At 42.3% G+C, this 15,229-nt stretch overlaps 1 protein-coding gene across 3 annotated transcripts in view; it reads left to right on the top strand.

Annotated features, from left to right (window-relative positions):
* The window catches only part of tmc3 (transmembrane channel like 3), an 84,966-nt gene that overhangs the window by 44,080 nt on the left and 25,657 nt on the right, over positions 1-15,229 (top strand). For all 3 annotated transcript variants that reach the window (XM_088295540.1, XM_088295539.1, XM_088295541.1), the window contains 4 exons: positions 359-440; positions 682-788; positions 12,708-12,806; positions 13,015-13,157. In XM_088295540.1, the coding sequence (XP_088151666.1) occupies positions 359-440; positions 682-788; positions 12,708-12,806; positions 13,015-13,157 (431 nt within the window). The remainder of the gene's footprint in view (positions 1-358; positions 441-681; positions 789-12,707; positions 12,807-13,014; positions 13,158-15,229) is intronic.

Genomic DNA, 15,229 nt, shown 5'->3' on the forward strand with positions numbered 1-15,229 from the left:
TGTTTTGCTGTTCTATAGAATTGCAAAAAACAACAGCAATAAACACACTAGTTAGATTTGCCCTTTGTGGTTTTCAATGGCTGGTGTATCAAAAGGAGCAAAGGCTACTATTATTATATACTACTATTAGGCCAACAACAATGTGACTGGGATATTCATCATCGCACTCGGTAAGATGCACATAAATAAATATGGTCTGCCACCAGATAAAATTTCATGATGTTTTCTATTATTTAATTATAACTAGTTTGCATGAACCATGAATATAAATGTAGATGAATATGCAATTAAAAGCCATTGAAAGGATGTTTTTTGTTTGATTTTGTCTCCAACCATGTTTTTTATTTCCATCCTGCAGATGCTGAAGAAAATGTCCCGAGTGCTCTATAACATTGTGGTTGTGTTCATTCCTTGGGAAGTGAGGATTAAGAAAATTGAAAGTAAGATTTTGTTCTGTTCCCTGTGAAAAAAAAAAACACGTGCAAACAAACAAACGTTCATTCTTTACATCCTTCAGGTTAGTTTTTAATATTTTTTTCCCCCCACACGTTTGCATTTACACTTGTAGACAAACATGTGCAAGCAGCTTGACCCTGCACCATTGCCTACTTATTAACCTTATCAAAATGACACAAATTATTAAAAACATTCTCATATAAATGTTTTCTCCTCTGTTGTGAGGTCATTTTGGGTCGGGCGTCGCCTCCTACTTCATATTTCTTCGCTGGTTATTTGGGATCAACATTGTCCTCACCATTATGACTGGAGCATTCATAGTGTTACCAGAGGTCAGTATTGTACACAATGCATACATCACCTAATACATTTCATAAATAGTTTTTGGGTTACTGATGCGACAAAAATTATTTCTTTTTTTTCCCGCATCTTCCAACTTCGAGTGTGTTGGTTGGACTATCATTATCATCATATCATTAGTATGCAAATGAAACAACATCTGTGTAGCTAATTTACTCCCTAGCCGTTTAAGCAAGCGTTATAGCAAACATTTACCGGCAACTTAAAACCACAGCTATTAGTACAACATTGTCCATCTTATGTTACTTGTCAGATGTACGCTGACGATGCAGTTATTTATGTACATGCAAAAACAAAATATCAAGCTGCACAATATCTATCAGCAGCCGTGTCTGATGTGTCAAATTGGCTAGAACGTTCTCACTTACATCTTAATGTATCAAAGACTGTCTGTATGTTCTTTTCAATTAGGAGGTGTGCTGATACAAATCCTAACGTATATGTGCAAGGAACGAAAATTGAGGTTGTACAAGAGTTTAAATATCTAGGAATCATGTTGGACTCGCAGTTACAGTTTAGGCAACAAATAGAAAGATTAATGAATCACATGAAACTTAATCTCTCTAACTTTAGATATATTAGGAATAATTTAACTCTCGATTCATCAAAACTATTTTTAAATGCCATAATAATGTCACATATGACTTATTGTCTAACTAGTTGGGCAATGGCATGTAAAACCACACTAAAGCCTGTTGAAATTGCATACAAACAGTCCTTGAAAATCTTGGCTAAAAAGCCGAACACATACCACCACTGTCAAATTCTAAAGAAATATGAACTCCCTGAGCTGGGAAAACATACAAAAATATTCTGATTGTATTCTTATGTATAAAAGTCTCAATGGTTTGGCTCCACCTCCACTAAATAAATATGTGCAGAATAATATGAACAGGTCAACCAGAGCAGGGTCTAGAGGTGACTGTATAGTTCCATTCAGAAAAAGTACCTTTGGCCAGTCAGTGTTCTCATACAGAGCATCTCACACCTGGAACACAATACCAAATGCCGTACGAGACTTACCCACTCTCACTTCCTTTGGTAAACACCTAAAAACCTGGCTTTTAGAGAATCAAGTCTGTAATCATATTTCTTCTCAGTTTACATGATTACCATTGAGTAGGAAACCCTTTGTTTGTAATTTATGTTTGTGAATATGTTTTTTGGAATTGTCTGTCGCGCTGTTATCTGTTTTTGGTTTTTACTACTTGAGACATCGTCTGACTTGTAGCATTTTAACAGTCAAGCACTTTTGCACTACAACACTTTAACAAGCATGAAAGCTAGCACTGCAGCAATTTACAACTCATACTCATACTTGGTTGCATTCAATGTATTTATATGTCCATTAGTGTGTTTCTTGAAACTGTACTGTATTTTAAAGTTATATGTTTTCTATTGTACAGTCTAACATCAACCTGCTACAGGGACAACGGATGCAAATTAGCCATTGGCTATAATCTGGCATATTTACAGGAAACTGTTTTATTAATATGCACTGTCCCTGTATACTTTCAAAAAAATTAAAAACAAATACAAACAAATACAGCTAATAAAATCCTCTAATCTCGTTGCACTCTTGAGTACAATGACAATAAAGGGATTTCTAATTCTAATTCTAAAAAAATCTCAAATTTCATTAGGAAAATAATTTGTCACGAGCGTTGGTGTTGCTATTTGGGTCCTTCAAATAGCGAGCGTTTTCCAGTAACTCAGAACACTTTTTTGATTTATATACGGTAATTAAAGATGTATTGTAATTAATTAATTGTACCAAAGTATGGAACATCTAACCATGAGTGCAAACTACATTGAAAATCAATCAATATTACTTACATGTATGCATTTTTCTTTTCTTTTCGCATGCCATTGTTGTCGCATGATGCAGAGGAGCCGGACTCTTGTCGTCCAGGGAGGTCGGGGTCTGTCTTCATGTTGCAGGGCCATATGCCTCTTGCCTGCGAGCCTACCCCGACAGTTTAAGGAGAATTGGGGCAATTTTTGGTTCTTGTGAACGTGCATTTCAAGGGGGAAGGGACAAGATGAGACTTAAGAGGAGGTTTTGGGAGTGGGCCTAAATATGGGATAACTTTGGGACATTCATTCTAACAAAGTCTGCGTCAGTCATACGTATGCCACCAAGTGTGCTTAAGTCAAGTCAATTCTGTGTCATACACTATATCGCTAAGTCACATGTTATTTGAAGGCTCTTGGGTAACAAGTCCAGAGCCTCACTCCTCACACATTGAAATGGCCCTGAGCCGAGCATTGCGGCGACAAAGGCATAGAAAAACTCCCTCTGAAGAAAAAAACCTCGAACATAATCAAGGCAGGGTTATGAAGGAAGAAGTGGGTGAGAAGGGGGACAGTGGCAGAGAGGAGCCGGGGCGTTACTGTTAGGACACGCGTACGAAAACATGTTTTGTGCGTACAAAAATGTTTCGCGTGTAAAAGACCCTTCTAGTGTACGCACAAAATAGATTTTACTCTTACGGCTTCCCTTTCCTCTACGCATACAAAACACTGATTCACGCTTGTTGTGTGCCACAATTCTTAACCAATCAGGAGTCGGACACTAGGGCTGTTTCTAATTGGCTGTTTCAGGCCAATCATAACTCAGAGGCAGGGTAAAAAAAATACAATACAATCTTATTTGTATAGTTCACAACAGGTGGAGCTGTAACAAAGCGCTTTCCATATGGTGTAATATAAATAGGAATAGAAAGGCGTGGTGCTATTGCAAAACAACTACCATGGCGACATCTAATGATGAAGACGCAAATGCACAACTCAGAAGGGTGATTTTTTTATTATTAAAAAATAAATAAATAACAAGAACAGAAAAACCTTTATAGAAGCACATAGAACTAAAGGGACAATAACATTAAGCCAATCAAAGATATATGAAAAAAATTCTTGGGAATTATTACTATAACAATAAGAACAGCATGTTTGAATGCGACTGTGTTTGCGGTATTTGATATTACACTTGTAATTGTGGCATAAATCTAACGCCATAGAGAACAGCCGACTCCAGACGTGGCCCTTGATGTGAGGTGACGTTCCTGTTGTTAATAAACGGACACGCCCATTTGTGGCTGACGCTGGACCATATTGGCAGAGAGAGAGAGGGGAAAAATACTATTTCTAATTACATTCAACAAAACACCTGTTTTCAATTTCCAGTTTCACCCTCATCACTATTTTCACCGCTAGAACATTCTTAACTGACTTTTCCTTGAATATAACTCCTACTCCATTTCTCTTTCCATTTTCACCATGGTAAAACAATTTGAATCCTGCACCTGAGCTTCGAGTCGTATGCCTTTCTACTTGATTTCCTGGACATATGATGTATACAATAAGGATTTATTGAGTAACTTTTCAAATCTTCTTGCCAAAATCATGCTGATATACAATCACATCCTTTTTATGGGTTGTGTTAATATTTATGTGAGCTGGACCAAAAAAACATTGGCTCTTATTGAATCTTTTAATTTAGGCCAGTGCGTGGGCCCACGCATGAACAAGGACATACTTGAGACCTTGTTCTTGCTCATGGTCTACTGGACTCAAATTGCCAACAAGATTTCTGTTCATATTCTCTTTGATGTAGTCTTTAAATCTGTTGCTACTAAGTACGGCAAGCTGGTTCGCTGATGCCTTTGATCAGCTCTGTGTTTCCTCTCCAAACACAGAGGAACTCGGCTCTTGGTTTCACTCATCCTTCTTTAATATATTGGATTCTGTGGCACTGGCTACATTTTAATACTGCACAGTCAAAAGTAAGAGCTGAGCCAATATTTTATGAGAGACCTTGCGCAGCATAACAAGAATCCCACAAAGATGCACACAGGTAGAAAAAAACAGACTGCAGTTCTCTTATTAAATCCTAATGGACAGCATGAGTTGTTACCAAAGCGAAGTTGAAGAGGCCAAAAGGGAACACTTTGTCAAGTCTTCTTCACACAAATCAGCACAATCCACATACTCTATTTAAAACTATTGATTCTGCACTTAAGCCTTGACAGCCAATTTGCACAGACTCGTCCCCAGAAATATGCAATACATTTTTGCAGTTTTTCATCAACAAGGTTGCAACCGCCAGGGCTTTGGTTTTAAATGCCACATTGGAGCCCTCTGTCCAAGTCACTTGTTCTGCGGTGTTAAAGTTCTTTGAAGCAGGTTCCCTGTCATTTGTTGGCAATTTGCCAAATTAAGTCATCCGTTCCTCCTCACTTCTTGAAGGAGGTTCTTCCTAGTATTGGTGAATCGGTTTTGGCCATTATCAACAACAGTCTGTCTTCTGGTGGCATCCCCAACATTTTAAACATGCTGTAATGCAACCTCTGCTTAAAAATTAAATGGTGTCCAGGCTACAATATACTGTATTGTTTGTCAATTTGTTTAAGGAGGATAAAATTGTCTGTTAAAAAAATTCAGGTGTGGGCAAATCCACATAATTTCACCCCTCAAATAACAAAAAATGCATTTATAGCTTTTGGAATGAGTTTTTTGTTTGTTCATCCTATTGATGCTCTCACAACATTGCTTTAAACAAAATATATCTGATATAGAGTAAATATACATTTCTATATTTTAGAAATCACAATACCAATTAAGTGTTGGCAGATTCAGATTAGGCCTATTAATTTAGGAGAGTCTTTGGAGAGAGCATATAAGAACAAAGGGCATGGTAAATTTATGGTCACTGACGTAGACACACGAGCAAATTCCCAACACGAGTTATCTTCTCTGTGATTCCACAGTGCCACGGTTTTGCCGCTCCATTGGTTAGGACAAAATGTCCTCTCTGTCTACACCCTTGTCTGAGCTATGCATTGAGTCGTAACATCCAGCATCAAACATGAAATGCTCAGTCAGTTTTTATCAGTGTCACTCCCTTTTTTTTTTTTTTTTTTTTATAAATAAAGTGGCCAAGGAGCAAAGTCCAAAATTTGTCAAATGATGGCCAATGGCTATGAATGTGAAAATGCTGGTAGTAAATTATGATTATTGAAATATTAAAGGTTATGCTGTGTTTCTAGAGGGGTGGGGTGGAATCAGAATCAGAAATCCCTTTATTGTCATTGTACAGTGTGCAACGAGATTAGAGAGCTCCCCTCTCCAGTGCGATACAATAATAATTTAATTAAATATATAAATTAGATTAATAAAAGAATAAATAATGAGATGGAAAATAATACTAAATTGGATAAATAAAAACACATTATGTCGCTGTTCTGCAAGGTAGGGGTGGTTGTGTGTGTGTGTGTGTGAGAGTTCAGAATGGAGATGGCACTCGGAAAGAAACTGTTTTTCAGTCTATTAGTCTTTGATTTAATGCACCTGTAGCGCCTGCCAGAGGGCAACAGGTCGAACAAGTGTGAGTTCGGGTGAGTATGGTCTTTGTCGATATTGAGAGCTCTGCTGAGGCACCGGGTAGTGTAGATGTCCGACAGGGAGAGGGGAGGGCAGCCTATAATCCTCTGCGCCGTTTTGACTGTCCTCTGGAGCCTCACTCGGTCTGCCTCAATGCAGCTGCTGTACCAGGTGGAGACACAGTAGGTCAGCAGGCTCTCGATGGCCGAGTGGTAGAAGGCCAGCAGCAGCTTCCTGTCCAGGTTGAATTTCCTGAGGACCTCAGGAAGTGCAGACGCTGGTGGACCTTCTTTACCACTGCTGTGGTGTTGTGTGTCCAAGAGAGGTCATCGGAGACCTGTACTCCCAGGAACTTGAATGTGTGGACTCTCTCCACACACACGCCTTTGATGTAGAGGGGTGTTGGCGCTGTCTTGTCCTCCTAAAGTCGATGACGATCTCCTTTGTTTTTAAAGATAAAGATGTCCTTTATTAGTCCCACAATGGGGAAATTTGAGGTGTTACAGCAGCAAAGATATAGATCACACAGAGTCGGCGGCGTAATGTAGCCGTTAATGTATAACATTAGCAGCAGACATTCATAAAAAGCATGCAAATATACACAGTATAAACGTATCTAGTGTAAGGAAACATTCCTAATGCCTGTCCATTATACAGAGGGGGAAACGATAAAAACTACTGAATGATTGAAAATACTGCAATGATAAAAATATTGCAATGATAAAAGTACTGTAATGGTAAGAGTACTGAAATGATAGGAAAGTACTGCAATGATAGAAAATACTGCAATGATACAAGTACTGTAATGGTAAAAAGTACTGCAATGATAAAATATACTGCAATGATAAAAGTACTGTAATGGTAAAAAGTACTGTGTCATGACCCGTGTCGGTCATGTCAGTGTTTTTTGTTATTGTTTTTGTCACCTCCCTGCCATGTGCACTTTGTTTATGTTTGTCAGCTGAGTAGGGGCGTTTCCCCTCAGCACTCCGTCTCCACCAGCCACGCACCTGTTCCCCATTAGCCGCGCACACCTGACTCCCATCTGCTCCCCTAATCATGGACTATTTAAGCACCCCTTGCCGACAGCTCAGCGTCGGAACATTTCTCCTACTACGCCCTGTTATGGACTTTTCACGACCACCCTCCTTCTCGCTCATGCCCATGCTCATGCCCATGCTCATGCCCATGCTCATGCCCATGCTCATGCCCATGCTCATGCCCATGCTCATACCCATGCTCATGCCCACGCTCATGCCCACGATCCCTAGTGTTTGTCACGGTCCTCGTTATTTGTCATTTTTCTTCTGTTTAGTCATGTTTAGTTTGTCTTTGTTATTTTGCACCCTGCCACGTTTGTTTGTCCACGCCACGTTGTTTGTCCTCGTCTGATTAATTTAATAAATTCCCTTTAGTTTACCCTTTGCCCCGCTTCCTCGCATTCTGGGTCCACCTCCTCCTCGCCGACCGGCGAACCCTGACATACTGCAATCAATGTTCCCTCTAAGCTGCGCGCGTGCGCAATCGCGCACTGCTTGCACACACTCAGCGCACAAGAACGTCTATGCAGCGCACAAAATAAAATAAAACAGAAACGCATTACTTAATATCTAATTTTAGAACTGATATAATCTAGTTAATTAGACCAGTTATATATATATATTTTGTACCATTTTGCAATGTAACTTAATGAGTGACAGGTGTCCAGCCAATAATGCCGTACAGTTCGTGTACGGCTACGCAGCCAATCGGAGCAGAACGTCGCGAATGTGCCCTGCCCATATGCGCCGTGCAGGTTAGCTAGCTAACAACAGTGCAGCGGAGTTAAGAGACGCAGATGCTAACCCCTTATCATGGCGAAACGAACAGTCAGTGACGCATCCACTCATCAAGCCAAAGTAAAAAAGAAATGTGGTTCTTTTAAGATGGAATGGCTGTCGGAGTATGTGAAAATAGAAGAACAAGCGGTGAAACTGAGTGAGATTTTTTCCTTTTCGAGTGAGAAAGGTTTACTCTGCAAAACATGTTGCGAAGCCAAAGTAGCAAATGAGTTTTCCGAGGGAAAAATGTGGACTGAATGGAAGTTGGACTACCTTCAGCGTCACATTCAGCAGAAATGTGTACAAGCATTGGAGAAGCAAGAAGGACAGACGGGGACAATAAGGTAAAATTTAAATCAGATTTGTGCATATTCTAGTGACATATATTAATCATTAAATGCTGTTACGATTAGATAATTTATGGGCAAGGTTTCCACGACATGTAATTCATTTGCAGGCGTGATACTGGTGTGTGGCCACAGCGTGCACATCTGATGTTGCTCAGGGAGCGTGTGCTCAGGGAGCTTGTGTGTCTGCTCAGACACATGAAAAATTAGAGGGAACATTGACTGCAATGAAAAAATATACTGCAATGGTAAAAGTACTGTAATAGTAAAAGTACTGCAACGATAGAAAAATACTGCAATGATAAAAGTACTGTCATAGTAAAAGTACCGCAATGATAGGAAATACTGCAATGATAAAAGTACTGCAATGATAAAAGTACTGTAATAGTGAACTTCCTGCAATTGTAGAAATACTGCAGTGATAGAAGTACTGTAATAAGAATACTGTAATGGTAAACAAAATACATCATTGGTCAATATTTAAGTACACCATTGGCTGAAAGTACAGTAGTAGTGTATGTTGCATCCTAGGACTGCACAATTGCACTAATGCCCTCCCGTTTGTAGGCCTGACCCAATGTTCTTGTTAAAAAGTCTGACAGCAGTCGGCAGGAAGGAGCGGCGAAATCTCTCTTTGGTACAGCGAGGGTATAACAGTCTATCACTGAAGGAGCTATGGAGTGTTCTCAGAGTGTCATTGAGTGGGTGGGCTGGGTTGTCCAGCATTGATGACAGTTTTGCCGTCATCCTCCTGCCCCCCACTGAGTCCACAGAGTCCAGGGAGCAGCCCAGGACAGAGCTGGCCCTCCTCACTAGTTTGTCCAGTCTCTTTTTGTCCCGGCCCGAGATGCCTCCTGCCCAGGAGACCACTCCATAGAAGATGACTGATGAAACCACCGAGTCATAGAAGTTCCTGAGGAGTGTTCCCCGAACGCCAAAGGACCTCAGCCTCCTGAGTAGGAAGAGTCTGCTCTGACCTTTCCTATAGAGAGCATCTGTGTTGTCGCTCCAGTCCAGTTTATTGTTCAGATGAACACCCAGGTACTTGTAAGTTGAAACCCTCTCAACGTCTGTTCCCTGGATATTCACTGGTGCAGGTGGAGAGTGCCGACGCTTGCGGAAATCCACCACCAGCTCTTTGGATTTCCCCGCGTTGATTTGGAGGCGGTTCTGCTGACACCAGTCCACGAACCCCTGCGTAACCCCTCTGTACTCCCGATCGTCACCGTAAGTGATGAGGCCGACAATCGCAGAGTCATCAGAGAACTTCTGCAGGTGACAGGTTGTGGAATTGTATTTGTAGTCCGAGGTGTAGAGGGTGAACAGGAAGGGAGTCAGAACAGTTCCCTGCGGCGCTGCCGTGCTGCAGAGGAGCACGTCAGACACACAGTCCTGTGTCCTCACGTACTGTGGCCGGTTTGTGAGGTAGTCGTGGATCCATGTGATGAGGTGGTGGGCCACTCCCGCCTGCTCCAGCTTGTCTCCCAATAAGGCGGGCTGGATGGTGTTGAAAGCACTTGAGAAATCAAAGAACATGATCCTCACCGTGCCCCCCGCCTTCTCCAGGTGGGAGAGTGAAGTGTGGAGCAGGTAGATGATGGCATCATCCACACTGATGCCAGGCTGGTATGCGAACTGGAGTGGGTCCATTGAGGAGCTGACCAGGGGGCGCAGATGGACGAGGACCAGTCTCTCCAGGGTCTTCATCAGATGAGACGTCAGCGCCACTGGTCTGAAGTTGTTGAGCTCCTTCGGATGGGGTGTTTTTGGAACCGGAACCAGGCAGGATGTTTTCCACAGCTGGGGGACTCTGCCCAGCTTCAGGCTCAGGTTGAACATGTGCTGGACGATTCCATACAGCTAGTCTGCGCAGGATTTGAGGAGCTGGGAGCTAATCCCATCTGGGCCTGCTGCCTTCCTCGCCTTCATCTTCTTCAGCTGGTTCTTCACCTGAGATGTTGTGAGGAACAAGGCTGAGCAGGAGGAAGTGGTGGTTGTCTGATGAGGCTGGGAACTGGAGCCTGTGGAGAGAGAGAGGGGGAGAGAGGGTCTCGTTCGCAGTGGCAGGAGGGGTTGGTGGGGGCTGCAGCAGGGGAGCCTGAGCGGGGTCGGGCATTTGATCAAACCTATTGAAAAATAGGTTCAACTCATTTGCCCACTGAATACCTCCCACACGGTTGTGTTGAAACAGTCCTTTAAGGCCTCCTCGGCTTCTCCGGACCATTGCTGAACTCTGCGTGTCACAGCTGGCTGCCTGCGGACCAGAGGTTTGTACACAGGCAGGAGAGCAACCAAGTTGTGGTCAGCTTTTCCCAGCGGGGGGAGGGGCAGTGATGTGTACGCCTCCTTGGTGTTGGCATAGAAAAGGTCCAATATTTTATTGTCTCTGGTGTGGCAGGTTACATATTGTGTGAATGAAGGCAGAGAGGAGGAAGGAGAAGCATGATTGAAGTCACCAGAGATAAGGAGCAGGGCATTTGGGTGCTGTGTTTGTAGCCTGCTCACAGCTGCAGTCAGTATGTCACAGGCTGTCTCACTGTTAGCAGAGGGTGGCACGTACGCCGCCACCGCGATCACATGACTGAACTCTCGCGGTAAATAGAACGGACGCATGCTAACAGCTATCAGCTCAATGTCCCGACTGCAAAGTTGATCCTTAACAGTTATGTGCCCAGGGTTACACCATCTATCATTAACAAACACAGCCAGCCCTCCCCCTTTCCTCTTACCGCTCTCCAGTGTCCTGTCCGCGCGTAGTATTTGGAAGCCGTCCAATTCCACGACGGCGTCCGGCGTTAGCTCTGTTAGCCACGACTCCGTGAACACCAGCAAGCTAGCCTCCCGGACAATCCTCTCGTGCCGGGTTAGCACTGTTAGCTCGTCCATTTTATTGGGGAGGGATCTAACATTCCCCATAATAACGGACGGGAGGACGGGGTGGTATCGTCTCCTCCTTGCCTGGCGTTTAGCCCCCGCAGGACATCCCCCGTCTCTTCCTCCTCAGCTCGCGGGGTATATCGGGTCTCGCTCCGGGAGCCGACGCGGGGTTAGCACGGAGTGCTAACAGCTGATCTCTTGAGTACACGATCGATCCGTAGCTCCGAGTTTCGTCTCCGGACACGATCGCGCAAAAAACAGCCCCCAACAGCAGTAAAACCACCGCAAGTTGTATGTCCATTGCTGAGATGAGGTAAAAATAAAATAAAACAGGGTGAAGGGAAAAAACACACGAAAAAGGCTCAATAGTGAGCCACGCTGTTGTAAACAGGCAGCCACTCGCGCGGCGCCGGAACCGGAAAATGTTGCAATGTGTTGCATTGTTGAGTTGAGGTCTGTTGTCACACCAAGCCGTTAGTCTCTGGACCTCCTCCCTGTAGGCTGCCTCGTCACCTTTCGAGATCAGACCGACCACTGTCGTATTGTCAGCAAATTTGACAATGGAGTTGTTACCGTGGGCCGGGCTGCAGTCATAGGTGTAGAGGGCGTATAGGAGAGGGCTCAGCACGCAACCTTGAGGGGAACCAGTGCCCAGCGTTCGGGTGGAGGACGTGTAGGGGCTGGGCAACACAGTGTGGAGTCTATTGGTCAGAAACTACATGCCCTGACAGAGAGTATCTAAAATAAATAGCTGAAGACTACATAACATACGCAGTTTCTCTTGAAATTCAGTGTAATAAAGCCTCTTAAAATATTTGCAATTACAGCTGACAATCAAAAGTTAGATTTGGTCTGAACTAAGTTCAATATAGAGCCCTTAAAATCAGATGGCCATAGTTATAGATGGGCTGCTGGTGATCTAGTGTTAGCATCTCTGCCACACATTTCAGAGGTTTCCGTTTGACTTTTGACACCGACCTTCGTGTGTGGGGGTTGCTTTCCATGGGCTTATGTATGTTTTCCTCTGGGTACGCAGTCTTTCTCCCACATCCCCAACACAAACATGTAGAGTTAATTAAGAAACTTAATTGTCCATTGGTGTGATAGTGAGTGTGAATGGTTGTTTGCCTCTATGTGCCGTGCCCATGTGATCAGTTTGGAACCAGACCAGGGTGTGTCCCACCCATGGCCCAAACTCAGATGAGCTAAAACAAAGACAAGCATTGTGGAAAAAGAATGAAGAGATATTTATAGACCATGAAATTCTTTAAATTGATTATTTAAGCTTGATCGTGATGCAACTGGTTGCTAACACAATATTGTTAAAGCATTTTTTCACAATAAATTCAAATTTTCACCCTTTTTATACCACAATACATTCTACATTTGACTTTATATTCACCATCATATTCATGATCAACTATCCTGATCATTTATTGAATATGTTCTTATTTGTCTGTGCTAGCTGCTTGCTGGAGCCCCATTTGGAACCACGAGGAGTAAAACTATTCCCAAGGAACACCTGTCATCTGCTCAGGACCTGGACACCATCTGGTCCCTTGGGGCAAGCTTCTCTCTCTTGTTATGTTTAGTCAATAGTTTAATAGCACATTACATAGAGACTATGCCCAATTAGTAAAGCATTATTTAATGTGTTCCTGACCTGTATATCAATGCTAATTTAACCTACCCTTGTAATTCTATATGACAATTTGTTCCTGTGTCAAATCTTGCACGTGTGTGTGTGTCTTTGTGTGTCTAACCCTCCACAGGGTTATCTACAGTACTCCGTGTTATTTTATGGATATTACGGGAGGGTGAGGAAAATCGGCAGCGCAGGATACCGGTTGCCCCTTGCCTACTTCTTGGTTGGGATGGCGGTCTTTGCCTACAGTTTCATCATTCTATTAAGAAAGTAATAGTAAAATCATTGTAATTCAAACAGATGTTTTGCTATTGTGATTCGTTTTGAATCCTCTTTTAATCCTCTTTGGTGAAATTCAACAGCTTCAAATAAAAATAGGACAATTTTCTTAATTGAAGGCTTTTTATCTTAGTCAAGCCAAGAAATGACAAGACTGCTCATTCATCAATAAATAAAAACAGTAATTTCAATTGCATTTGTACTGTGCAATATGAAAGTAGTTAGACCAATACCTCTCCAGTCAAATACCCCAAAGAGTGTAGAGTTTGGATTTCAACTATCATTTTCTGGAAAAATATGTCTCGAAGGAAAGTTTGGATTAACACTGATGAGTGTTCACGCCAACACCATCTATCTTTTAGCTGAACCGCTTATCCTCATGAGAGTCGTGGGCGTGCAGGAGACTATCCCAGCTGTCTTAGGGTAGAAAGCATGGGTACACCCCGAACTGGTTGCCAGCCAATCGCAGTGCACTCATAGAAGAAAAATAATTAATACTCACAATCACATCTAAGGACAATTCAGAGTGTTCAATTAAGAAAGCAAGCTTGCTTTTGTAATGTGAGTACCCAGAGAAAACCCAGAGGGAGAACATGCCAACTCCACACATGAAGGAAAAAAATACCACTTGCCTCACTACTTTTAAGCAAAAGAAAAAAAAAAAGATTTCAATTTCATAACAATTTACTTTGATTAAATCCTTTTCAGACAGCTCATACAAAACAGGAGTAGGGAACAGTTTTGATCATTCATCATTTTCATGTGAAAAAAGGCCATCATGCCAATAATAAACTCAGGTCAGCCACACCAATAACGGAACAAATCCTCCTCAATTCTAAATGCATTCCGCTAATCATCAAAGCCCATACTAATAATATTGGCGAACAAAAGAAAAGCCTTATTGTCTTTAAGATGCCAACAATTTTCCCAAAAGTCGGGAATTAATTTTTGCACAAAGTTAAAGTCATTCAATTCTGGCATTCAGTTCCATGGTTTTTCACCCAAGAGTAAACATTAAACAGATATTTGGAAACCCTCTGACACCTGGTATGGACACTGTAGCATCTCTTTGTATGTGAATGTCGCCTTCATTTTGACACTTTGACAACTGGCTGTATCGCCACAAATTTTATATTGATGAGATGATAAATATTTACGAGACGTTTTTTTTTTTTTTAATTTATTAACTTGAACAAACCAAACAGTTATTAAAACGTACATAATATAGAAAAGACAAAAAGATCCAGGGGGATTTTAAACAAAATTTCTATATAAATAACATAAAGTAACAGTTTTAATATGTTTACTATACTTTTTTTTATGTTTACAATACGTTTGACGTCAAACCTCTTCGTTGTGATGACGTCAGCCATTTCCGAGTTCCAGCCTGAGAGCGTCTGCTTAATTGCTAACGTAGCCGTCCTCTTATTTTATGTTTAGATACGTAATGGTTGCAATGCAACATTTCTGTTCATAGCTGGTGGCTCTCCGCCCAAACGCAATTCGAGTCAGACTTCTGTTAAAAGTCAAGCATACATTGAAGCAATTCATTTTAGCGATTAGCCTCCTTGCTCGCTTCCTCGTTTAGCACGATACTTGTTTGCGTAGTCGTTTATTTGCAACGTAGCTTGTTGCCTCTGCTGTGCGCGGACTTACATATATTTCAAATGAATTCCGTTTTGCTGTGGCGCAAGATACCTTGGCGCGGTGAATTTAAGTAGCGGCGAAATAAATCACTTCTGGGTCAATGAGCGACAGGGCAACGCTTTTTTTAATCAGTTCTGCGTGACACGGCGACACTTTTTTTTAACCAGTACTGCGGGAACTAGATGCACAAACCGCTTTGACGAGGTCAAACTCACGTTGTCTGGGATCGACTTTTTCGGTCCTAAAACTATGCAAAAAAACATGTTACCCAGGGTCCCACGCCCCAACCTCAGCATCGCACCGCCCCCCCCCCCACCCCGGGGGTCGCGCCCCACTATTTGAGAATCACTGTGATAAAATCCACGGTAATGTGGCATCATAGGATTGTCCCTTAATGCCCAGTCGCAGCAGAAGAA

This window comes from Idiotropiscis lumnitzeri, chromosome 5, assembly GCF_059441095.1.
Source record: "Idiotropiscis lumnitzeri isolate Australia: NSW breed Sydney's pygmy pipehorse chromosome 5, RoL_Ilum_1.0, whole genome shotgun sequence".
Lineage (NCBI taxonomy): Eukaryota > Metazoa > Chordata > Actinopteri > Syngnathiformes > Syngnathidae > Idiotropiscis > Idiotropiscis lumnitzeri.